Source organism: Macaca thibetana, chromosome 10 (assembly GCF_024542745.1).
Source record: "Macaca thibetana thibetana isolate TM-01 chromosome 10, ASM2454274v1, whole genome shotgun sequence".
NCBI lineage: Eukaryota > Metazoa > Chordata > Mammalia > Primates > Cercopithecidae > Macaca > Macaca thibetana.
In genome coordinates, this window is record NC_065587.1 from 21,888,993 (window position 1) to 21,916,240 (window position 27,248).

Genomic DNA, 27,248 nt, shown 5'->3' on the forward strand with positions numbered 1-27,248 from the left:
GAATGACAGGAAGCATCAGAGCACACCCCAGATTGCAGATGTGTCAAAGAACAGATGACGGAGCGGAGGCAGGAAAGCTCTGATGTGGGGAGGGGGGTGTGGGAATCTTTCCCTCTCTTCTTTCAGGAACCTTGACTCTGAGCTCTTGGCTCAAGGCAGCCGATGCAGAGAAATGCCCCACTTACCCAGTTTGTTGGTCTTGCAGCTGCATCACAATCTGCAGTTGCCCTGTTTGTTGTGTTTGTGTTTACTTGCTGGTTGTCTGTGTCTCCTCTACTGACCAGGAGCCCCATGGGGGCAGTGAACTTGTCTACTTTAATAAGTACTGTATCAGCAGCGTCTAGCACACTGCTTGGGATATAGGCGGTGCTTAATAAGCATGTGAATGAATTCCAAAAACAGAGTCTGTATTTTACACTGAGCTACAAAAGGGAGATACTTACTCAAGCTCACTATGTCCAGGCTACCTTTAAGTGCAGCTAGGAGGCTGAAGCACCTCTGCTTTCTGTCAAACACGGAGTGGCAGGGAGATGGTGTGTAAGCCTAGCTTCTGAGCAGCTGCAACTGCTGAACTGTTCTTGGTTCAGGGGTCCCACCTACATCGGGAATCACATCATCCAAGCCTGCACTACAACTCCTGCACGTCAGGGGGCTGCTGCCACTCGGGGAACCAGTGGGGACATTCAGGGGATAAATGAGTGACTTCAGATGACTGAACAACATCAAATATGACACTAAGTGAGGGGGTAAGGGGTGAGACATGACCCCAAAGCAAGAAAACCATCAGTGACAATTAGAGTAACATGTCTCAGCTCTTCCTGAGGACAAGATTTTGGCTGGGATCCTCACTGCTGTCACTGCAACACTCGGAATGGCTGTGTGACTTTACAGCAGTGACACAGAAATGACCAGGACAGATGAAAAAAATCCAGGGAAAAGCTATTTAGGGGATAATATTGAGACTATTTAGACTTTCATAATGTTTTTCTCTGAACGCAGACATTTTTAGCACTATTAGCAACGTAAAGCCATCCTGGGAAAGGCTACCACCAATATTCTGTGAGGCCCATGGTTGCTTATGTTAGAGTATTGTGCCCAGCCTAACCAGTCCTCCAGGTCTACCCCATTCAGTGCCTCATGTTAATGAAGCAGCAATGCCAAAAATCCAGTATTATTTAATTTACTCCATATAATCACGCTTTTATGGCCTATACAGGTAATCTAAAAATCTGTGATAGAATCTGGTTCTTGATATCTGAGTCCCCTTCCAAAGCCACTATCATAAATTTAGCCAGGAACGAGTCAAGCTGTTCATTAGGTACAAGTGCAAGTTGACATCCAAATTATCAGGGACCCTCTCCTAACACCATTTTGGTTGGATACAGCTTTAAATTAGCTATAACTGTAACTTGGCAAAGATTTTCAATAATAACAAAGGGTAAAAATTGCCACCATATTTTGCCATTTAATCAGCACATGTTCTAAGGAGCCAAGGAATAAAATCAAAGACAAAAGGGTAATGTGTTGTCTTGCCTTATCTTTTTAGAGGGATCAATGTTGCATCTACAAACCCAGTTCTCTTTTTAGTCCTGGATGTACCTGTTTCCCAATGACTTTAAGTGGTTTCTAGAAGCTTCATTGAAAATTAAACTAAGAAGCTGGAACACGGGAAGTTACTAGCATGGAAGGGATAATCTTCATAGTCATCATTTTGCCCGACAGCAAACAGAATGGGCCATTTTTCTCCAACTGAAGCAGCCTGACCACAAGCAGAGAGCTGAAAAAGAAACATCTTGGGATTCCCTGAAAGCTAACTTTAGACAGCATGAGCAAGCTGAAGATTTCTGGGAAGTAAATGCAGCAGACCTATTTGTCAAGCATGTGGCAACCAGGAATGGGTGGCTCTTCAACAACACTGGGCTTCCCAACAAAGAGGGGGTAGGAGCAGACTATTGGTCAGGAACCTGTCAGTCTGTCATGCAGAACTGTATCACCTACCATCTATAGGCTTAAGTAACTCAAAGGACAGAACTGATGAGAAGAGCAGGAGGTCTGAAGCTAACCTGGGACGGAGCCATGGCTAGTGTCTGTAGCTTAGCCCCTTCCCCTGAGTCTCAATGTATTCATCTTTAAAGCAGGATATCAACCAGCTCACAGAGTTGTAAATATTAAAGATGATTCTCTCTGGACAGAGCCCAGCCTGAGACTCAGTATGGAGTCATGGTTAGGGAGAAGCATCCTTCCTATGTTAGACTAAAAAATGTGTAATTCCCCTTCAGAAGTTTTTGAAGTCACTTAGACACAAGCATCCTGTAGTAAGCTGCGAATTTAACAACAAGTAAGTTAACAGCCCTCGATGGGGGCCCTTCCTACACCTACCAATGTGAAGGATGCTGAAAGGTAAGTCCTTTTCACTTCAGTTATCCACAACTATCTAAAACTGATTCTATCATTCACTGACCAGCTCGATACTTTGGGCCCAGAGAGCTCTACTCAACTGCCCTTTCCAGGGCCAAAGAGAAATGAAATTGAGCAGAATCATCAGTTCTAAGACCCTGAGGATCAATGATGCACCCACAACTGGATCAATGATGCACCCACAACAAAACACTGGCGTGGGCAGATTCTCCACACATGTGATACTTCTGGATGTTTTGAGAACTAAGGTGATCAATTTGAAAGAGAGCACAGTCCCTCTGCCTCACTGTTTAGATCCAATAGTGAAGACCCAAACGGAAGGCTGAGGAGATAAGAGGGCTCCACACCCATTCAATTGGACCTTGGCCCTAGTGCCTCAGAGCTATGGTTCTCTTACTGCTTTGCATTTTGTTCACACTGCTGTTCTCCTTTGGAAGTTAAGAAACTTCACTTGCACTCTAAGCACGGATTTGAGTGTCTCATGGGGCGGGGGCAACATAAGATCCAACTTGGCCAGCAACTTCAAACGACTTGGCCAATCCAGGTGACCCAGCCGCTCCAGCCCAGACCAAGGCTTTTGTTTTGGATTAGGCTGGTTGCGGGGTCCCCCGGCTGTGGTGGGCCCACATTGTCAGCTTGTTGCTTCTTTCCCAAAAGAGGATCTTGTTACAAAGAGAAGCTGGAAATTTCTTTGCACACAAGCAGAGACATGGTGGCCCTGCAAAGGCCCCAGGGTAAGGATTAAAGAAAAACAAAATAGAAACCCTTCCATCTCTAATTAGGGTCTTCATTTGCCAAAGTGCCATTCCCCAGCAGGAGGATTTACATTCAGGCTGTTGCTTGGAGTTACTTGGAAAACGTCTCCCAGCAGGTTGGTTCCTCAGTTCAGGCTCCTTTGAGCCAACAGTTTCTGGTTACTTGGAGGAGAGCTGCCTGCATATTGTTTTAACTGGCCTAGCTTCTGCAGCCAGCTTAGCTGTGTGAACAATCTCCCATTCAGAAACTAAAGATAAAAGCACAGTTTGGTTGAAAAATCTTTTTTATTTTTTTAATTTTTTTAAACTTGCGAATTACAGGTTTCGGAGCTAGCATTATTTCTCTCATACTCAAGAGTGTTTTTCCCCCCTCTGCCTTTGGTTCTCTGCCAGCCAAGGCTGCATCCTGGAGTTCGGCCAGCCGCCAGTCCCCACTTCCTTGCCATTCACACCATGGGGCTGGTGGCAGCTGGCCATGGAGATGGACAGGAGCACCCCATTTGTAAGAGGTTGACCACAGAATAATATAGCCAGCCTGCTGGACCCCTGCAGCCAGCCTAGGGCACCTTTTGTATACTTCCTCATCATTCTTTGTATTCACAACAGCATTTTTTCTTGCACATCAAGACCCCAAGAGCCTAGCCAGGGAAGCAAGAATTCTTTTCCTTTCTGAAATTCTTAGGGCAAACAGTAAATTATAAACCAAGGCTGTGTAGGAAGATATGTTTGTGTAACCTTCTATTTGTTTAAAACAAAAAAAAGGTAGATTAAGATGAATTAAGGAACAAGCACAAAAAAAGACGAGACACCGAAAGCACAGGTGACAAAAGAAAAAATGGATAAAGTGGGCTTCATTAAGAGTAAAAACTTTTGAGGCCAGGTGTAGTGGCTCACGCCTGCAATCCCAGCACTTTGGGAGGCTCAGGCGGGCGGATCACGAGGTCAGGAGATCGAGACCATCCTGGCTAACATGGTGAAACCCCGTCTCTACTAAAAGTGCAAAAAATTGGCTGGACGTGGTAGTGGGCGCCTGTAGTCCCAGCTACTCGGGAGACTGAGGCAGGAGAATGGCGTGAACCTGGGAGGCACAGTTTACAGTAAGCCAAGATCGTGCCACTGGACTCCAGCCTGAGCGACAGAGTGAGACTCCGTCTCAAAAAAAAAGAAGAGGAAAAAGATCTGGAGATAGTCAGTGATGATGGGGGCACAGCAGAGTGAATGTGCTTAAATAAATGCCACTGAACTCGTACACTTAATGGTAAAGCTTATATAATGTATATTTTACCATCATTTTAAAGAGAAGAGAGAAGATTCAAGGAGAAAGAATTAGGACTACAGAGGTGGGGAAATGAGAGCCCTGTTCGTTTTTTTATGTTTCCTGGGCAACTTCTACCAAGTCCCACTTTAGTTCATGTATACAGAAATCCTCTTGGATTTTAAGTTTTAAGGCCTCTAATACATTACCAAGTTTTATTCGTCTCTTTTACTTAAATTGCCACAGAACAGTAATATACAGCAATATCATAGAAATGACCAGACTGGCAATCTATTTCGAGGCCTAAGCACATCCTGTTCCCTCCCTCCACTGCGCACTACTCTTCAGCATGCCTCTTTTTTTGAATTTATTTTTTCAAACTCTACTCTTATGACAGATTATTCTGCACGCCTCATTATTTATGCACTCCCTGGAAATGCCTTCCTTATCGAGGGGACCTTCTCCTGCCTGCTAAAACCATCATGCCCAGTCAAGTTGCTCTTTTTGACTGGCTCTGGGATAACGCCACACATGTTATTTCTGCTCCTGCCAGTCCCACTGCTGGAATTTCCTTTTTCGTCTCTTCCCTACCCCAAACCCAGCCAGTCTTAAAAGTTAAGTTTCATCTCTTCTGTGAAGTCGTCCCTGCTGACAACTATTGGTCCAGAGAGACTTTTAGGAAAAAAGGATGTCTAAGCCAAGACCTGAAGGATCCTGTCCTGATTCCCTCCTCACAGTGGCCCTGCAGTACCAAGGAGGGATGTTGGAGTGCTGTGGGCACTGCAAAGCTGCTGCTGAACATCAAGGGACCAGGGAAACCAGAGCAAAAAAAGAGTTTGGATAGCTCTAGTTCTGAGACACAAGCTAAATTTAACATCCTGGACATGTCCACACCTTAAATTACAAACCCTAGCCCAACAGCAGTATAAATCTTCTTAGTTCACAAGAAAAGAGTAATTGGCTACGTAGATTATCACAGCCACAGAATTTAAACAAGAGAACCGCATTAGAGAATCAACTGTGAGTGGTACGAGATGTCCAACTTCCCTAGTCCTTCTGGTTAAAGCTGCCAACAAGGATAGTTGTTGGTGTTACCAATGAAAAAAACCAACAATCTTCTGAAAAACCACGAATTAAGTCAAGATCTATCACTAATGCACTCTCCACACGCACAGGTGTGAATGAGTCCTAGGCCATCTCCTCCCTCTCCCTATTAAGGAAAACAGAACTTATTCATTCAGCCTTGAAGTTAGACGGCCTTGATGCTGAGGAGAAAGGAAAGACATAAAACCCAAAAAAGTTCGAGTGAATCAGAACTTCAAGCCCCTCTTTCCTAGTCTCTTCAAGACACACATCTGCATCTAAAATGGTCAAAGTAAATCATGCCACCATTAACTTCTGCAGGTCATGTCAGATAAAAGAATCTTAGGAAAGTTGGCTCAGAGCATGGAATAAGTGAAACCATCACCCTCAGGGAGAGCACAAACAGGGTCATCAGCAAACCTGTTCCCCAGGGGAATCCACAGCCATGGCCCAATGCTCTGAAATGTGTGGCTGTGGTGCCCTGGCCAGACTGAACTATTCAGGATCTTCTACGCTCACTAGTAAGAATACAATCTGCTTATCAAACAAGACACAGTGATGATGACATTTTTGAACACAGATTAATTGTGCCACCCTCTCTCATTTCCTTCCTCACTGTTTGAACATACAAATGAGAAAGGTACAATTTCAGGTAACTTTGCAAAAAGGAAATAGAATTTCTATGAAAGGGGCAAACTGACAAAAGAAAAAGGGGAGAGATATGATAAAAATATTACAAAAGGGAAAGATCGGGAGCAAATTAAAAGCTACAGGAGAGGTTTGTTTTCTAGAGATGAGGTCTTGCTTTGTCACCCAGGCTGGAGTACAGTGGTGCAATCACAGCTCACTGCAGCCTCAAACGATCCTCCTGCCTCACCTCCTGAGTAGCTGCACTACAGGTGGGTGCCACCAGGCCCAGCTAGTTGAAAAGAAAAAATTTTTTTTTGTGCAGACAGGGGTCTTGCCATGTTTCCCAGGCTGGTCTTGAACTCCTGGCCTCAAGCGATTCCCCTGCCTCGGCTTCCCAAAGTGCTAGGATTACAGGTGTGAGCCACCGTGCATGACCTGAACAAGATAATTTCGGTGGGATGTTTTGTTCACTTATTAGGTTCCCAAGTACCCAAATGATGAGAAACCAGGTACCTAAATTTAACCAAACTTTCCCCCTAGAATCCATTCAAAGTAATCCCAAAACCACCGGTAGGTACCCCTGTGAAGCCCATTCACTGGAGCCAGGGGCCTGTGCTCCCACCCACCTCTGCCCAGACCAGCTGCATGACCACACACATTATTCAAGTCATTCTGTCCCCTCATCCCTGCATTAGCAGCAAAATGATCATCTGGTAACAATTCTCTCCTAGGATACTGTAAGGATTTCAGATAATGTGTGAAAACGCCTGGCACACAGTAGGAATGCAATCATGACACCTGTTTTATGGTAACCAGCATTTTTCTTCAGTTTGCTTTTCACAGGCATGCCAAATGTACTAACTTTTAGGTCTGTGCATGCATGTTCTAACAGAAAAGCATCTTTGGGATGCTGCGGCTCCTGGGCTAAGACTTTATCAAAACCTACCCTTAAAATGCTACATGTGACCAGAAGACAGATTTTGGTACAACTACGGAAGCTTCAAGTCTGCAAGTTTTAGAAACCTTTTCCAGAAGGATGATGAGTTACAAGTAGGAATTAGAATTAATACCAAATAGGTGCATTTTATTCTAGCAATATAAAGGCACATCTGAAATGGCCCTGAAATTCCCATTACTACACAGAAAGCCATGTAGCAGAACTACTGAGAGTGTCTTCTGCAGGGGGCCACCCACACTCCAACAGCAGCCAGCCTGGAGACTGACAAGGAACCAGGAATGATAAGGAAAGAGAGTATCAGGAGTCAAAGAGCCCAACTGGGCCAGGTGCAGTGGCTCAAACCTGTAATCCCAGCACTTTGGAAGGACGAGGCGGGCAGATCGCTTGAGGTCAGGAGATCGAGACCAGGCTGACCAACATGGTGAAACCCCATCTCTATTAAAAATACAAAAATAAGCCCAAGGTAGATATTAATATTGTGAGCTCCAAGCTAGGGCAGCAGGCTTTGCATCTAAAACATAAGCTCTTCAGAGGACAGTCTTTTTTTTTTTTTTTTTTTTTTTTTGAGACGGAATTTCACTCTTGTTGCCCAGGCTAGAGTGCAATGGCACGATCTCGGTGCATTGCAATCTCTGCCTCCTGGGTTCAAGCGCTTCTCCTGCTTCAGCCTCCCAATAGCTGAGACTACAGGCATGTGCCACCACACCCAGCTAATACTGTATTTGTAGTAGAGATGGGGTTTCTCCATGTTGGTCAGGCTGGTCTTGAACTCCTGACCTCAGGTCAGACCTCAGATCCACCCACCTCGCCTCCCAAAGTGCTGAGATTGAAGGTGTGAGCCACCGTGCCCGGCCTGACAGTCACCTTTTAATTCCAGTGTCATCATATAGCAGCCCTCCAAGATCAATAGATCATTGACTCTCTCCAGTCAGATGTGAGAGGCTTCATTCCCCTGCATTATTCAACAAATAAGCAAAGCCAAATTTCAAGCCTGATGGGCAACTGCTTGGGCATCCTTAGCCCTGGAAGAGTAAATGGGTACCACCCTCACCACTCCAGCTGCAGGGAGAAGAAGCCCAGAGCCAAGTGCTTCAATTCCATTCTCTGCTGACCCAAAAGACGTGGGTCTTCTTCCTCCTCTCCTCCTACGTCAAACCAGCCCATCTCTTTTCCTACAAGGGGCTTAGGCTTTGCTCTTTTCTTAAATTTCAGAAAGGTCCCTAAAGAGAGGAATATGAGGAAAGTTAACACTCTCTCACCAATCTATAAGCTCTACATCTCATAAAAATCTACAAGTAGGCATGTGGGGACTGATGTGCCACAAGTGTGTGTGCATCCACATGCTCTGTTGAGGAATATTTCTGTGAGGCTGCACAGCCTTGCTTGGCAAAGGCAAGGTTTTCCTCCTGGCAAGTGAGGGTCAGAGGCCTGGCTTGGAGGAGCCGCTTATTGTGAGCCCGCCTGGGGCAGGCAGCAGCGAGTGCTGGGAGGGGAAAGGTTCCCTTTGAAGCACATGGCGCTAAGAGCTTCCCAGTGACCATGGAAACAGGCGCAGTGGGTTCCTAGCCTGAGAACCAGGGAGAGCAGCCGTGATTCAAACACAAAACACACACAAGGTCTGAAAAGCAGAGACAAGAGGGGCCAGAGTGAGGGGCAGGCAGTCCCTGGCTGGCAGGAACTGAGCGGCTCCCTGGTAGGAAAATCCGGCCAATGAAGCCGAGCAGGTTCACGGGGTTTCCTTTTCATTCCCGAAGCTTTCTTCTTGCTCTGTCCCTGCCCCTCGGGTCCTATTCAGCACCTCATCAGATCAGTAGAGTCGGGCCTTTGGCTGGCCTGTTGGCAGCGGGGACTGGAACCGGGCGGGAGGTGATCAAAGGAGCCGCCACTGCAGCCGCCACCCGCCCTCCTCCCTCCTCCGCCCGCTCTCCCCAGGATGAGGCCCTGCCAAGGTGATCCAGGGGAAGCCACTGGGGGAGGGCGAGGAAGAGAGGCAGTTCTCTGATGTCCGCCTTTCTGTTGAAGAGACACAAAGCACAGCTTGAAAGGAGACATGCCACTAGCTGGTCAGAGCTCCTTCCTTCTGAGATGTCTGTTCTTAAACCAGGTGACAGAGGGGCCACCTAGACTGGTGTGCTTGGTGTACACTTGAGATGCCCAGATTCTGCTGCTTTTGGGTCTTCTTTCATAGCTGTCTGCCTCCCAACCCTTGAGATAGATGAAGTTTCAGAGACTGAAAAAGTGTCTCTTGTTATCTGAGAGTATCTGACACACTGTGCCTCCTAACTTCAGGGTTACAATTTAACGGGGGAGAAAAAGTTATCGGGCTTCCTTTCAGCAAGGAAGAGGAAGCAATATGACTAAAGTCTGTTAAGAAGGAAAGATCCTCCACTTGCTGATGAGTATATTTTCTCTTGGGTCAGACTGAATCAAAGTCAAACGACGTCCTATCTGGCTCAGGGCCAGGATCAGCAAGAGAAGCAAGCCCACTTCTCAGCCGGGCCTTGCTGTTGACAGCAGGGCAGGCTTCATCCCTGACCAGCGTCTCTTGAGGAAAGCAGTGTTTGGACAAGCCTGTAATTCGAGAAGCCCGTTAGGTGCATGCTTCTTTTCTTACCTTTGTTGGGTTGCCAAAATATTTACTTGACTTTTTAACTCCAAATCTCTGAAACACACCTGGATTGCCCAAAACAGGCAATTTTCTTGTTTTCTGTTATTCATAAAAGAGAGCCCAACCTAAGCAAAGATAGAGGGATTGGGGTATGCAGGGGGCTGGTAAGAGATCCAGGTTTATATAATTCAGTCACTTTTTTTTTTTTGAAACAGGGTCTTGCTTTGTTGCCCAAGTTGGAGTAGTATGATCACCACCCACTGCAGCCTCCACCTCCCAGGCTCAAGCCTCCCACTTCAGCCTCCCGAGTAGCTGGGAGCACAGGCATGCACCACCACACCTGGCTAATTTTTTAATGTTTTGTAGAGACAGGGTCTCACTATGTTGCCCAGGCTGGTCTCCAACTCTTGAGCTAAAGAAATCCTCCTGCCTTGACTTCCCAAAATGCTGGGATTACAGTTTGCCTTTAGTCACTTCTTAAGAGATGGGTGCATATTGTTTTGTCTTTTTTGTGTGTTTGTTGAGGAGGGGGGTATTGCAGGGTACTGTGGATTGGTAAAAGCAATTCTACAGGCAATCCTTTTGCAAAACAAATGGATTCTATTTTGACCTTTAGTGAAGAGTCAATTTCCATGCCAAGTAAAACTTCTGTGTGGTAGTCAACTCTATTTATTTTATTTTGAAAAACATAATCATGGCCAGGCGCGGTGGCTTACGCCTGTAATCCCAGCACTTTGGGAGGCCGAGACGGGCGGATCACGAGGTCAGGAGATCGAGACCATCCTGGCTAACACGGTGAAACCCCCTCTCTACTAAAAACACAAAAAATTAGCCAGGCGTGGTGGTGGGCGCCTGTAGTCCCAGGTACTCGGGAGGCTGAACCAGAAGAATGGTGTGAACCCGGGAGGCGGCGCTTGCAGTGAGCCGAGATCGCGCCACTGCACTCCAGCACTCCATCCTGGGCGTCAAGCGAGACTCCATCTCAAAAAAAAAAAAAAGAAAAGAAAAAATAAAAACATAATCATGATATAAAAGCCAATTGCGTTATATCTGCAGAGAGACTGAATATCTTATAACAGGAAAAATGGGGTGCTAAAACATCAAACAAAATTTGGACTGTTTCAGATGAATTTCATGTGATAGAAGAGACCCAAAAATAAGTGCGATTTTTTTCTTTTCTTTCCTTGGTGCTTCTGGTGTTATGAAAAAGAACGTGGGAAATGGTCTCTGGTCTAGTTAGTGTGAAACCACTGCATAAGCATCTCCCCTGCCACGTGCGCCTGTCTATCAGCTCCCATTTCTGCCAGGCACTTTCGGAAGCACATGCTTGCCAAGGCTGAATGGCCTGGAGTCAGACCTTCCAGACAGGCTGTGGTTTATGGGTAGAACTCAACAGAAGGTCCCTGCACTGCCTGTTGCTGCTGTTCTTAGGAGCGCAGATCCTGGTTAAGGATACCCATCCCACAAAGACAACTACATCCCCTTCTGAGAATAAGGGCCTGGCCATCAGTTAGGGCAATTATTTTCAGTCTGGTGCGCATCAGCAAACCTTTGAGAGAAAAATTAATTTGGAAACATTTTTTTTAGATCTTTAACATTATAAAATGGAACCTTGGAGTTGTTCTCTTTTCAAATGCACCGAAAGTGCAGCAGGGGTGGGAAGCTTACTGACAGCTGTCACTTGCCTACATCCTTTCCACAGCATTAGGTTTCAAAATGGCACCTCTAGTACCTTTATTTTGATAAGCTGTCTTTTATCTTCTCTAACTTAGATTTGATGGACTATAACTTTAAGCCCATAAGAAATCGGGCCCTCCCTAAGGCTGGTCAGCAGCAGCATGTTCATTCATGGGTACTTTCTGGGATTGTAGGAAATAGCAGGCCAGTCTCTTCCAGAACCATCGTTAGCTAAAAACGGGAAGAGATTAGGCAGTGGCTCTCCTATCTTTCCACATTTTTAACCAGCCACTCTGCTATTGAGCTGGACCTGAAGGACTCCTGACTATCGGTATACATAAGGATCTACCATCCTCTTGCCAATGGCTATATAGAGACTTTTGTGGCTCAGATGTCCCAGGTGAAATCAAGGGATCTTGCTTTAAGGCAGGTCAGGATAAGGACAAGTAACGAAGAGAGAGGAACACTTCTAGACCCTCTATTAATTTAAAAGCTTTTGAAGAGAAAAAGAGAATTAATTATTTTTAGGAATCTCAGAAGGACCTTAAATACATGACCATGAAAAATATTACAATAAGGACAACTGGCAAATCTCAGTGACAGAATGTGCCTGCCAATGGTTCCAATGGTTTCTTAGATATGACACAAAAAGCACAAGCAACCAAAGGAAAAATAGATAAACCAGACTTCATCAAGATTAAAAACTTTTGGCCAGGCACGGTAGCTCACACCTGTAATCCCAGCACTTTGGGAGGCCGAGGTGGGCAGATCATTTGAGGTCAGGAGTTCAAGACCAGCCTGGCCAACATGGCGAAACCCCGCCTCTACTAAAAAATACAAAAATTAGCTGAGCGTGGTGGTTCACGCCTGTAATCCCAGCTACTCAGAAGGCTGAGGCTGGAGAATCACTTGAACCCAGGAGGCGGAGGTTGCATGCCACTATACTCCAGCCTGGGCAACAGAGCGAGACTCCATCTCAAAAAAAAAAAAAAAATTAAAAAATCTTGTGCTTTAAAGAATATCATCAAGAAAGTGAAAAGATATCCCACACAATGGGAGAAAATACTTATAAGTAATGTATCTAACAAGGGACTTATGTCTAGAGCAGATAAAGAACTCTTATAACTCAATAAACTTAATAATAAAAGCAAAAATTAGCCAATTAAAAAAATAGGCAAAGCTTTGGGAGACCAAGGCGGGAGGATCATGAGGTCAGAAGTTCCTGACCAACCTGGACAACAGAGCAAGACCCTCTCTCTACAAAAAATAATCTAAAAATGAGCCGAGTGTGGTGGGGAATGCCTATAGTCCCAGCTACTCAGGAGGCTGAGGTGGGAGGATCGCCTGATCCCCGGAGGTTGAGGCTGCAGTGAGCCGTGGTTGCATCAGCCTAGTAGCATCCCACCCCCCTCTCGCTCCCACTCTCGCCATGTGATACATCAACTCCCCCTTTGCCTTCTGCAGTGATTGTAAGCTTCCTGAGGCCCTCACTAGAACCAGATGCTGCAACACACTTCCTGTACACCTTGCAGAACCATAAGCCAATTCAATCTCTTTCTTTATAAATTTCCCAGTCTCAGGTATTCCTCAGAGTAATGCAAATGGAATAATACAGTAACTGAAATAGTAAAATTAAGTTGATGCTATAAATTATAAATTGTAACTATACCTTTACAATTAGGTTATAAAAAATGTTAAGATTTCAATTAAAACTTAAAAAATTAGAAAACACCAAGAAAATGACTATGTTTACAAATAGATGAAAAAAGAAGCTTCTAAAGCTAAAACATTTTAAAATTTAACTTCTAAAAATCAAGCCAAGGTAACAAAAATTCCTTGCATATTTCACATTATTTTCTCTGAGGTTCTTTTATGAATTGATACATTTGTGAAAACCTCTAGTAACAGCTTAATGTGAAATAGTTAAAGGCCACATACCTTTATATATAGTATAAGAAATAGCCCACGTTCTTCAGGCTGACCAGAATTTTATTTAATCCAACAGTGCTTAGAACAACTGTAATGTGTTGAAACTCCTTTATTATTTTTATAACTAGCAAAAATGATGCAAAATTTAAAGCATTTCAGTACCCCCAAAGGAATTGTTTAGACTGTCTCAAACTTAATATTCAGCACAAAAAGCATTAGTCAGACCACAGAGCCAGATGCTTGATTTGGAAAACAACATTACGAAAGCAGAATGGTCCCCTGTACCTTTTATCAAATGAAATATGATGCTTTTGGAAACACATAGGACAGAAGAAAAGTAATTGCACTTCTCTGCAGTCTGAGGTCTTGTGACCAAGGCTCATAGACAAGCTTTCTCCACTGTCCCCTTTCCTTCTGTCTCTACACTCAGAATTTATGTCACCAAGGCTAGGGATGTGGTGCTGTCCTGCACAGGTGCTATACAAGTACACTGAGAGGGAGGGGGAACTCCAGAAACGTCCAGGTTTTCTGGGAGGTTGGTAGACAGAAAACTAATCACATGTAGTCACTGTCATGGTAGTCCTAGCAACCTGAAATGCATTCGAGTGACTGCCCACTGTTGTGGCTGGCATAATGTATGTGCATGGCCAGATGTATATGAGGCCCCCTCTACTTGAGAACAAAAAGCAGATGGGACTTTTGGGCTTGTCTCCAGGAATGAGAGATTCTGGCCAACTAACCTGGTACTGGTACTTCCTCTATCCTTCAAAATGGCCTCTCAAAAGTAGACAAGTTCAGTAGCTTTTTTTTGAGAGTCAGGGGTCTCGCTCTATCACCCAGGCTAGAGTACACTGACACAATCATAGCTCACTGCGGCCTCAAGTGATCCTCCCTCCTCAGCCTCCCAAGTAGCTGACCATGCCCGGCTAATTTTTTTTTCAGTAGCGTTTTTTTTTTTTTTTTGAGACAGAGTCTTGCTCTGTCTCCCAGACTGAAGTGCAGTGGCACAATCTCGGCTCACTGTAACCTCCACCTCCCGGGTTCAAGCAATTCTCCTGCCCCAGCCTTCTGAGTAGCTGGGATTACAGGCACCCACCACCACACTTGGTTAATTTTTTTAAATTTTTATTAGAGATGAGGTTTCATCATGTTGGCCAGGCTGGTCTCAAGCTCCTGACCTCAAGAGATCTGTCCACCTCGGCCTCCCAAAGTGTCGGGATTATAGGCGTGAGCCACCGCATGTGGCTTCGGTAGCTATTTTTGATGGGCTTTTCAGCTGGCCAGTCATACCATCTCTAGTTTTCTGGTTTAGCCTCATTTGTGACCCTTTTTGCATCAAGAGCCTGATTCAATGGATGGGGACAGTGGCAGGGAGGAGTGTCTAGAGCTAGGCTTCTCCCCATCCTGGGAGGTGGCCAGCCGCCTGTGCTCCTCAGCTTGACAGACACATCATTTGTTCTGTTCATTCACTCTATCTTCAAAACTCTCTTAAGCCTCCCAGTGGATCTCAAATAATGGTTTCAGTTAGCCTTTTATAGCTAAAAATGTCTCTGATCTAGTTTTTTAAAAGTATTCTGCTTAATATAGCCTTTTAACCAAGAGGTTAATGGAAGATTTAGGTGTAGATGAAAAGCATCAAATTAAAATTTTGTGACTTTCAAATCATACATACGACCTTAGAAGAAAACTGGTATTCCCTGAGTTTTTCCACTTACATCATCCCAATCTTTTCTTTCCGATCTGATTTCCTTTACTAAGTTTCTTGCTTGCATCCATTTTTAACCAAATACAGGAGATAGCTACCCAAATATTCCTTAAAATAAATATGAAGAGCTTTCCGAACTTCCTCCTCAACAAGAAACTCATCTTGCTCACCTTAGAAAAGGGACTTCCATCTGCTTGGTAGGAGTATGTTTAGAAATTAATAGTGATATTTCTTGAGTATTCACATATTCCAAGAACTTTACATACTTTTTTATTTTTTTTAGATGGAGTCTCGCTCTGTCGCTCAGGCTGGAATGCAGTGGCGCGATCTTGGCTCACTGCAACCTTTGCCTCCCAGATTCCAGCGATTCTCCTGCCTCAGCCTCCCGAATAGCTGGGATTACAGGTGCCCGCCACCAAGTCCGGCTAATTTATGTATTTTTAGTACAGACGGGGTTTCACCATGTTGGCCAGGCTGGTCTCGAACTCCTGACCTCAGGTGATCCGCTCGCCTCAGCCTCCCAAAGTGCTGGGATTACAGGCGTGAGCCACCACGCCTGGGCCATACTTTTTATTTTATTTACTTTTTTAAGAGCCAGGGTCTCACTCTCAGTTTTGTGATTATAGCTCACTACAGCCTTGAACTCCTGGGCTCAAATGATCCTCCCATGTTAACCTTCTGAGTAGCTGAGACTACAGTGTGTGCCACCATGTCCGGCTAATTTTTTTTGTTTTTTTGTTGAAATGAGTTCTCACCTGTTGCCCAGGCTGGTCTGGAACTCCTGACTTCAAGTAATCCTCTCGCCTCCCAAAGTGCTGGGATTATAGGTGTGAGCCACTGTACCCAGCCACATTATTCTTTTTTTAATTATCAGAATTCTCTTTACAGAGGGGGTATGGAGAAACGGAGGCAGAGAGGTTAACCAGCCCAAAGTAACCCAGCTCTTACTGAACAGAACGATCACTTGCACCTCAGCTGTTCAGCTTTAAGATCTAGGCTCTTCGCACTCCTCAAGAGAGATGAATGTGCCAGAGCACCAATTCCCAACAGAACCATAGCATGAAGGCTACCGGGAACCTGTTGTTCATGGCAGGCAATGGGGCAAAGAAAGGAATGAAGGAGGAAGGGGAATTCCACTAGATACCAGTAAGCACCCCCACTCCCACCTCCCAACTCTGACATTTCTGAAGACCAGAAACGTTTCCAGACATTGCTAAGTGTCCTCTGGGGTGAAAATTACTCCCATTTGGAAACAATGTGATAAGAGGACCAGGCTGTTGTCTGGTTGTTTGTTATTAAATGTGGGAAACCGCACAGGTCAGTCCCAAATAGTTGCAGCGTGCTTTCAGGGATGCCATGGCAATCAATAAGCAACAGTCAGGGTGCCCCGTGCTCAGGTACGTGACAAATACCTACTTGTTTCACTGACCAGAGAAGGCCTGGCGAGGCCAAGACCTGTGATGTGGAACAGCTGTGACCAGGTCCATGGGACAGTTAGCCTCTTCCCCTTCCCACAGAAAATCAGACCCAAGGATTCCAGCCCAATCGTCCCTCTTTGAGAATCTCACCACGCAGGAGTGTTTAAGCCGGACTTGGGTTAAAGCCCAGGGCACTCAGGTATCCCAGGAAATACATATCTGTGATCAAAACCCCAAATGAGAATGGTATGTGGAAGGATAAGGCCCCTTGGCCGGGCGTGGTGGCTCACGCCTGTAATCCCAGCACTTTGGGAGGCCGAGACGGGCGGATCACGAGGTCAGGAGATCAAGACCATCCTGGCTAACACGGTGAAACTCCGTCTCTACTAAAAATACAAAAAAATTAGCTGGGCGTAGTGACGGGCGCCTGTAGTCCCAGCTACTCAGGAGGCTGAGGCAGGAGAACGGTGTAAACCCGGGAGGCGGAGCTTGCAGTGAGCCAAGATCGCACCACCGCACTCCAGCCTGGGCCACCGAGCAAGGCTCCCTCTCAAAAAAAAAAAAAAAAAAAAAGGATAAAAAGAATAAAGCCCCTCATCCCCACAACATCTACATGACTTGTAAAAAACTCTGTAGCTTTACCCAAGTTCCTGTCTCAAGTAAAGACCCATCCAGGTAAGCTCTGTTCTGTGTCAAGGCTGAATGTTATATCCCAATGCAAGCAGCAAAGATATTGAGATCTTCTTCACTGAAGTTCTTCAAATTCACTGTCTGGTTGTTTGTTATTAAATGTGGAAAACTGCAACCCATTGGTTTTACTCAAATTACTAACACTTCAGAACCAACATTCTTTTGGCCCCAGTACTGCAGAACAGAATAGCTCACCTTTACTCCCTGTATCGTCCTCTAGTTTCTGTTCATTTCCACTAATTTTATAAAAGGGTTTCTCTAACCCAGTTAAGCTCTCTGAGATCATCTTTACAGTGGGGCCATAATGCCAGCTCAATGAACTCAGATTACAGGTCTCCTTTCACATTCTCAAAAATGATTCAGAAACCCAAGAACTTCTGATTTGGTTTTATCTATTGATATAAATTAGGAATTATAATCTGAGAAATCTTTAAAACACAGAATATACAGGCACACATTCCATTAGTTGTCAGAGTGATGAAGTCACTAATTTTTTTTGTATTTTTAGTAGAGATGGGGTTTCACCGTGTTAGCCAGGATGGTCTCAATCTCCTGACTTCGTGATCCACCCGCCTCGGCCTCCCAAAGTGCTGGGATTACAGGTGTGAGCCACCGCGCCTAGCCTTGGATTTCAATAAGTTTTATTTTCCTGTCCTCCATCCACTTTGTCATGAAGAGAGGATAACAAAAGTCTGTCTTCCCTTCCCCAAAATTCTCTATTTTGGGAGTTATTCTTTGAAATATAAGTAGAAAATTTCCCCAGGGCAGCCTGATGCACAAAGAAGGGTTTGGTCTCTGTCCTCATTGTACTGTACCTAGATTATCCATAACCCTCCCTGGGAATAACATTCTATGGGATGCAGGGCTTGCTTTCCCCCAGGATTCAGTAACATCAGTCACTCACTTCTTTCCTGGAGCAACTATGCTCCATCACTTAAGGAAAAAAAAAAATGCTTATTTTTTTTTATACCCACTGCCCTCAACTTCCATATATTATGAAATGATTTAAGTAATACCATTGTTTTTGTAACTGCGGTAAAATATACATAACATGAAATTTGCCACTGTAATCATTTTTAAGTGCACAGTTCAGTGGCATTAAGCATATTCACGCTGTCATCCAACCATGACCACCACTCATCTCCAGTACTTTTTCCTCTTCTCAAATGGAAGCTTCATACCCATTAAACAACTCCCTTTGTCCCTTACCCCACCCCAGGAACCACCATTCTACTTTCTGTCTCTACGTATTTGACTCCTTAAATAATACCATTTTGAGTGATAAAAGGAACTGAAGGGGCCGGGAGCGGTGGCTCATGCCTGTAATCCCAGCACTTTGGGAGGCTGAGGTGAGCGGATCACCTGAGGTCGGGAGTTTGAGACCAGCCCTACCAACATAGAGAAACCCCGTCTCTACTAAAGAACAAAAAACAAAAATAAGTTATCCGGGCGTGATGGCGCATGCCTGTAATCCCAGCTACTCAGGAGGCTGAGGCAGGACAATCGCTTGAACCCAGGAGGCGGAGGCAGCAGTGAGCCAAGATTCTGCCATTGCACTCTAGTCTGGGCAACAAGAGTGAAACTCCGTCTCAAAAAAAAAAGGAACTGAAAGACAATAAGGGAGGGAGAAAGGAACAGAAGATGGACAATAAGAGTCACCATTTGGTTTAGTGCTTTTGGTTGTGCCAGGAATGTGATCAACACTTGATATACATTATCTCCTTTAGGGGCTGTTCCCATCTAAACACGCAGAGGGGTTAAGTGACTGCAGGAGCTCACAGAGCTTAGAAGGCTTGGGGCTGAGTGCGGTTGGCTCATGCCTGTAATCCCAGCACTTTGGGAGGCAGAAGGATTGCTTGAGCCTAGGAGCCTGTTGCCTGGATAATATATTGAGACCCTGTCTCTACAAAAAAAAATTTTAAACTAGCTAGGCATGGTGGCCCACACCTGTAGTCCCAGCTACTTGGGAGGCTGAAGTGGGAGGATTACTTGAGCCCGGGAGTTTGAGGCTGAGTGAGCCATGATCATGCTACTGCACTCCAGCCTGGGCAACAAAGCAAGACCCTGTCTCAAAAAAGGGTTAGAACTGGGGTTGGAACCTGTGTTAGTATGATGACTAAACCCAAGTCTTAACCCTTACATGGTCCCCCTCCCCCAACCACTTTGAAAAGTCAAGCTTCCTTTGACTCTGTTCTCTGTCTTCTGGTGATTTTGATTACCAGAGTCTGTATTTGTGCTTTGCAAAGAAGTTCCCAAGACACTGAGGGCTGGACGTGGGTTAGTGGGCTGACCATATGGTTCAATTTTCCATCCACCCCTCGTACCTTGGTTTCCCCGCTGCTTATCAGAAGAGCCGGATTAAAAACCAGCTCTCCTCCCTCTCAACATAGTTTTCCACCTTCCCATGCTGTTGGACATGTTGCTTCTACATTTCACATTTGCCTAAATGTGTAAACAGAGAAAGGAGAGATGGCAAACATGAAGAGCCCTCAGTAATTTCACTGGCTTGAACCCCGCTAAAGCATTTAAAAGAATAGATGTCTGGGTCCACTGGGTTCCTCAAAACATCTAGTGGCAGAGTAACTTGATCTCTCTGCAACCAGAATAGATGCCACTACCAAGCGAACATTCCCAGAACACAGATCCTACAATACCCGCTCTTTTGTCAGAAGCCTTCAGTGGCTCCCAGTTCTTTAGAGAATGAACACTAAACTCTTTAACTTGAGAGCCTCTTCCTTCCGCAGCAGCTTTCAATGCTCCTTGAAGAACATCTTGCTCCCTTTTCTTCTGCCCTGTTCTGGAGATTCTTTTCCTACCTCATCCTGTCTCCTCGTACCTTTGTCTTACACAACTCCCCCTCTGTAAACCTGCCCAACTCCTCCAGTCCACGTGGACTCACTTTTCACTCACCACAATCTCTCTCTGTGTTCAGGGGAAGAAGAGGATTTGATTCTACGTAGTACATATAGACCGTGAGTTCCTTCCAACCGAACCTTCTCTGAATGACTCAGAGATAGACTGAGGACATCGCCCACAAGCTCATGATCACATACATGACTTAGTGACTGCAGGGGCCTGCTATGAGGATGGCAGCCCAGCACTGCCTGCCACCAGCTCTCTTCTGGAGAACACATCTCCCCCTTGCTCCCTACCCATGGCAGCGCAGCCCCTGGGGCACAGTTGACTAGCCTAAGGATGAACCCCCAGTCCAAGATGGGCCAATGAATCCCTTTTCTGGAATTTTTCAGACTCAAAACCCAGAGAGTTCAGGCCCAGGGATACTGGGGGGCTGTGTCTCCTACCAAATGGGGAGTGAGAGAATACAGCAGATGCATGGATGGAGAAGACTTGAGGAGGGGGCCGCTGGCATCCAAGCCCTGGAGTCAGCTGCTGTGCAAGGGCATCAGTACCCCTGTCATGGGTTCTGTGACACAGCCCAGAATCCTCAGAGCAAATTCCTCTTTCTGCTCAACAGAGCTCAGGCTGAGTTTCTATTATGTGGAACTAACAGTTTTAACCAAGCCTGTGACTACTAAAAGGCATCTGATTTCTTTTCTTTTTGGGGGGGCTAGGGGTAGTGGGGGCGGGAAGAGGGAGAGAAACAGGGTCTCACTCTATATCCCAGGCTATAGTGCACTGGCATGATCATGGCTCACTGCAGCCTCGAACTCCTGGGCTCAAGCGATCCTCTTGCCTCAGCCTCCTGAGTAGCTAGTACTACAGGCGTGTGTCACCATGCCCAGCTTATTTATTTATTTATTTTTATTCTTTTGTGGACAGGAGGTCTCACTATGTTGTCCAAACTGGTCTTGAACTGCTGGCCTCAAGCAACTCTCCTGACTCAGCCTCTCAAAGTGTTCAGATTACAGGTGTGAGCCACCATGCCCAGGTGAGCATCTGATTCTTACTTAGAAAAACTGGCAAAGACAAAAGGAGGCAAAGAGAAGAAAGGGTTGTTTTTTTGTTTTTTGTTTTCTGACAGAGTCTCGCTCTGTTGCCCAGGCTGGAGTGCAGTGGCATGATCTCAACTCACTGCAAGCTCTGCCTTGTGGGTTCATGCTATTCTCCTGCCTCAGCCTCCCGAGTAGCTGGGACTACAGACGCCTGCCACCACACCCGGCTAATTTTGGGTATTTTTAGTAGAGATGAGATTTCACTGTGCTAGCCAGGATAATCTTGATCTCCTGACCTTGTGATCCTCCCACCTCGGCCTCCCAAAGTGCTGGGATTACAGGTGTGAGCCACCACGCCTGGCCAGAAGAAAGGGTCTTATTTCAGATCTGCAAAGAGAAGCAGAAGGGTCTTATTTCAGATCTTGGCTCTTCTGAGCTATTCAATCTCAGGTTATGTAGAGAACTCTCTAGGACTCGATTTGCTCATGGTAAAATGAGAATCTGGATTGGATCTCAAATTAGCCTTAACAATTAAAGGAGACAGCATAGGTAAAGCTCTCAGCACTCGGCGAGCACCCAATACCTGATGGCTGACTTCTACATGGTCATCCAACATTTCCCATAAGCCAGGCTCTGAGCTAAGTGCTCCATAAATATCTCGTAGACCCCCCACTACAATAACAAAGCCAGCATCAGCCCTGCTGCACAAAGAATGCACCGAGAAATGAAGTACCTTTTCCGAGGTCAGTCAGTCAAGGCTGGGTCTCTGTAATATGACATTCCCTTTCTTGTCCTTTTCTTAATTTCCCCACATTGTACTCTTAAGCCTTGGAGAGAGCTAAAACCATGCCTGTTGATCATGTTGTTTTTCTTTTTCTCTCTCTTTTTTTTTTGTGTGTTTTGGGAGAGAGAAGGTCTCTCTGTTGGCCAGGCTGGAGGGCAGTGGCACAATCTCAGCTCACTGCAGCCTTGACCTCTTGGGCTCAAGCAATCCTCCCACCTCAGCCTCCCAAGTAGCTGAAACCACAGGCGTGCACCACAATGACTGGCTAATTTTTGTGTTGTTTGTAGAGATGGTATTTTGCCATGTTGCCCAGGTTGGTCTCAAATCCCTGAGCTCATGCAATCGGCGCGCCTCAGCCTCCCACAGTGCTAGGATTACAGGCATGAGCCACCATGCCTGGCCCATGCTGTTTTCCAAACCTCTCCCTAAGAATCTTCTCTAACATGGGGTGGTGGTTATGGGGCATTTATTCCGCCATGAGTTACAGAGTCAGGGCAAACCAGGCTTTGCTAGAAACACCAGCACCTCTCATGCTCCCGGCCATGAGACTCTCCACAGGTGAAGCTATTAAAGTCAACCTTCAAAATTCTTAGGAGCTCTATAAGATGCTTAATAAACACTGATTGAATTGGAGGGTTAAAATGCCCGGGACATAAACATAGACTCCTATGATTTGGCGATGGTTTAAGACCCTTACATTGATTGACTGATTGATTGATTGATTGGAGACAGGGTCTTCCTCTGTCGCCCAGCCTAGAGTACAGTGGCACAATCACAGCACACTCCAACCTCCACCTCCAGCGATTCTCCTGCCTCAGCCTCCCAAGTAGATGGAACTACAGGTTCGCACTACCACTCCCAGCTAATTTTATTTTTTTAATAGAGACGGGATTTTGCCATATTGGCCAGGCTGGTCTCAAACTCCTGGCCTCAAGTGATCTGCCCGCCACAGCCTCCCAAAGTGCTGGGATTACAAGTATGAGCAACCATGCCTGGCCAACACCCTTACTTAATAGCAAACTCTAAGAAATGTCAATTTTATTCTATTTTAACTTTTTAGGACTTAAACTGTCACAGGTAACAGAGTCTGTCTTTCAACGCTGTAAGTAGAATCTCTCCAAACTAGAATATCAAAGAAAGATTTTAAATATGATACAGAAGCTCAAAATATTAGAAGAACAAGGAACCCAGAACAGCCTCTTCACATTAAGTACAAGAGAGAGGCTCAGAAAGCTGGAGAGATGTGTCCATGCCTGGTCTGAGGCAGGGTCTGGCCTGGCGCCCTGGCCTGCTGCTCCCCCGTGGGGGCTTGCCCTCATCCCAGCTCTGCCTCCCTAGCTGATCCTGTCTGTACCTCCTCCCACAGAATGGAAAAGAAGAGAAGGAGGGGATCATAAATCATATTTCTCTCATGAGTTTAGAGCGTTCTTTTCTGAGAAGTTCAAAAGCACTCAGTAATAAACCGAGGTGACAAGTTTATGTCTTTTGCTTTTAAAATGAAATTTTATTTGAACTCTTGGAGAGGCATTTACATGTTTTAATTTAGGACATTCCTCTCTTATTTCAAGGTTTCGCCCTGTGGCATTGTCTGTGAGTGGGTGGGTGGGTGAAGAGGGTGGGTGCTGGGGAGGGGGTTAGCCTGTGTCTAGGCCACCCCTCTTCCCCCACAGGCTTTTCCGAATGCCTGGCCCGCCTGCAGCGGACAGAGTCCTCCCTTCGTGGGTCTTCAACAAGTTTCAACATCCACAGGAAGGAGCCCCCACCCTCAAGCTAGCTTGGCTGTTTTCCTCCTATGCCTTTTCTGCCTCTGTCCACTGCCCGCTTTTTCAGAGCCAAGAAATGGATGGAAAATCATGAATTCTGCAGGGACTAAGCTGCGGGAATCACTTTGCCTTCCTTTAACCTATTTTTTTGCTACCAGCCCCTGGGGGCTCAGAAAACAAGAAAACGCAGTTGTCAAAGTTAATGAAATTGAGACTGACAACAAGCACACTTTAAGAAGATGATGAGAGAAAGAGAGAGGGGAGGCAGGAGAGCAAGAGAGGAAGAGACAGAGATCTTGACTCATCGCACCTCCCGCACCGGCCCAGGCTTTAAACAAATGCAAAACTGTCTTTCCTTGGCCCAAGCTTTGTGCTAATGATTTTATTCAGGTGTAAACTCAAAGCCAAACTGCAATGACTAACCATGTGCAAATGCTGCCCGCCATCAGCCTTTCCAGAGAAACGTGGGGGCTGCTGCTTGCAAGCAGGTAGAACCACATGCTCAGCTTCTGGGCCCCTGCATCCAATAAATATTTGGAGAATGAATCAACTTAAGAAGCACTTAATGATTCAATATATGCCTAGGGTTTTTTATTCCCCCTGGCATCACAGGCCAGCAGGCCAAATCATACAAAACTCTCCAAGTAAAACCACTACATGGTTGTTCCAGGCAGAAGAGGAAATAGTTGGGTTCTCCGAGTGACTTCAGCAAGTTTCCCCACCACTAAACCATGGGAGAACTACAGGATGACCCTGTGATCCCTGTTCCAACCCATTTATAGATGCGAGAGACAAAAAGATGGAGCCCCACCAGACTGGGGCAAAGCAAATGAAGCCAAGGAGCCGATTCCTGCATAACAGCAGTTAAAGTACAGGAGAAAATGTTATAATAGGAGCGTAATGCCTACAAGGAAAGCACTGTTCCTACCCTGTAGATGTAGCTGGCATTTCTCCTAGGAAAACACTAAAATATCCTCAAGGGGGTCATTGCTCTCCTACCACCACTAAGCAGCTCTGGCCAATTATTTAAACGATGAAGTATCAGGGCCTGAGCCACCTAAAACACCTCGATTCAACTTTGTGAACTGTAAAGCAAACAGCTAATAATTCCTGTGGGGTTCTTTTTTCCAACTAAAGGGCAGGAAAACTTGACAAGTGACTTGAAGTTATTCAGAAGACAGGAGGGATGCAAAAACCACAAATAGATTAGACCTGAACCTGGGGCCAAAGGTCTTTCAAGAGACAATGGCAGGGACTACTTTAAGTCTGGAAAGTATCCCCTCTCTAGCACCCTGCTTCAAAACTACCCCTTCTCTCTCCTGGATTTCTCAAAGAGAGCCTCAAGAGGTTAGGAACCAGGACAGTTTTTTGCCCCAGCTCTCTCCCCATGGTACCTAGAATGGCAGCTTTTGAGAATATAACAGATATCCAGTCAGTACCACTATCCTTAGGAGAGACCACCTTTCTCCCAACCAAACTTCAAATCACCTTCTCTAAACCTTTCTTTTTAACAAAATGATGCAGTTTAAACAAAATCCAGTTTAAAACAGGTTGTTACCTGTCATATTTTAAGATTGTTGATGAGTGCCTTTCCAAAGTTTATTTCTATCTTATACTGCAGTCAAAGTAATGCTGACCCTCTTGGCTAAAATGTCTTTTTTAGTACTTCTAAATGGAGTGATGGTAGCCAATGGCAGCAAACGTTTATTGAGGGCTTACTTTTGTGTGAGGCGTTTGCATCTCATCTCACCTCCTAACCACCTATGAGGTAAGTTCTAATACAGGACCATAATTGCTGTCTGCCATTCTGAAACCAAAAAAAGCTCTAAAACCCAAACATTTTCCCATAACTTACTTGGCAGCAAAACTTAATGGACCTGAAACTCATCTGGAGGCAAAGCTGCCGTGAACTAACATTAGGTTATTTAGATTTTAGTTATCCCACTTAATGTGAAGATCCCTATGATTTGCTATACAAATGTGAATGTGTTTGGTTACTGAGTGCTTCCCTGGGTCTCTTGGAGGTTACTTAATATAAAATCTATACCCCTTAATGCCTTTCTAAACCCCCCAAATCTCAGAATTCTGAAACATCTTGCCCCAAGGGTGTAAGATAAAGTATTGTGAATCTCTATTATTAGCCCATTTCACAGATAAGAAACTAAGACTCCTTGAGTGAAGCAACTTGCCCAAGGCCACATGGTGGACAAGAGGCTAGAGCCCACTCTGAGACTGGCAGTCTCTCTGAGTCTGGGCTTGTAAACACTGGTGGGCCACTATAAGGCATGTCTCAGTCCCCACCTTAGACAACTTCCGCTGGGAAGAAGCACTGTGCCAGCATGGCTTTTCTCCGTAATCAACTATCTGAGGAATGCTGAAATGGAAGAGCAGAAAACACCAACCAGAAACACAGTGATTCCAAGGGCCTGGTGCTTACCTTGCCTAGGACAGTGAGGCATGGTTTCGGGTCCAATTCTGGCTGTTCCAGCTTCACCACTCCTACCCAGCCATATTCATACAAGTCCTCTTCGTCATTGTTATTACATAGGCCCAGTGGGTGCATCTAGGAAATAAAATGGGAAGAAAACTTCAGCAGGCAAGCTACATGTTTGCTTGACTCATACTGTGTATTTCTCAGATACTATAGCCAAAAGTAATGTCAAAACTTAAAATTTTAAGAGTGGGGACGGTTTTTCAACCCAAGGGGAATTTTATTTCAGCACAATGAGCTGAGCACTGGGGAGAACACAATAGAGCCATTATAAATGTATATTATGCATGCTTCTTTACTGCCTTTTAAGTGATGGTGATCCAAGGTGGAAACTGCCCAATAGGATCTAGGGAAAGAAAACAGCACAATTCCCATATAAATGCCAATCTAAATTGCTGTGAAATACCATAAATTTAACACTAAGTAGCAATTACAGACAAGACTAGCTAGGTTAGTATCCAAGATTGTTTGGCTTCTAGACTTCAACAACATGTCTACTTCAACTTACGTAAGAGGATCTGGAAACACATCCCGGACTCTATGCAGAGACCACAGAAATCACCAGTGTAATTAACAGGCTGTTTAAAGGCTACCCGTGGTTACTGGGAAACAGATAAAATTCTTTGAGGTCTTTTCAAAATTTGCAAAGCACAAAATCAAAGATGGGTAGATAAGCAGTGTCAAATTTCTGTGTGTGAAAGTGCAGTCAAACCAGAACAACCCTAAGGTCTGTGCTCACAGTTCTATCATTGAGTGGTACCAGGCCCTAGAATCCCTAATAACAATCTGAGAAGAGGAAATCCTCAGGGATAAACATAACTTATCAAGAAGTTGATAAGCCTAGCACTGTGTGTGCTAAGCTCTTAAATAAGTGGAAGAAATACGTCTTTAGATTCATGACAAGTTAGAAACACAAGAGACCTAAGAACACACTGTAGACAGAATATGGTCCCCAAGATATCTATGTCCCAATCTCCAGAACCTGTGCATAAGTTACCTGACACAGCCAGAGACTTTGCAGATGTGATTGAGTTTGAGATGGACAGATTCCCTGAATTATCTGGGTTGGTCCAGTGCAATCACAAAGGTCCTCATAAGGGAAGCAGGGAAGCATGAGAAAGACGGAGAACAGATGTGATGACAGAAGCAGAGGCTGATGTACTCTGAAGGTGGAGGAGGGGGCCATTAATC

General features: G+C 45.2%; 2 protein-coding genes across 2 annotated transcripts in view; one reads left to right on the forward strand and one right to left on the reverse strand.

The window, feature by feature from the left end:
- Positions 1–27,248, reverse strand: part of ZNRF3 (zinc and ring finger 3) — a 173,181-nt gene that overhangs the window by 41,546 nt on the left and 104,387 nt on the right. The window contains 1 exon segment of the mRNA XM_050806793.1: positions 26,004–26,129. Coding sequence (XP_050662750.1) covers positions 26,004–26,129 — 126 coding nt within the window.
- Positions 1–27,248, forward strand: part of XBP1 (X-box binding protein 1) — a 244,453-nt gene that overhangs the window by 30,839 nt on the left and 186,366 nt on the right.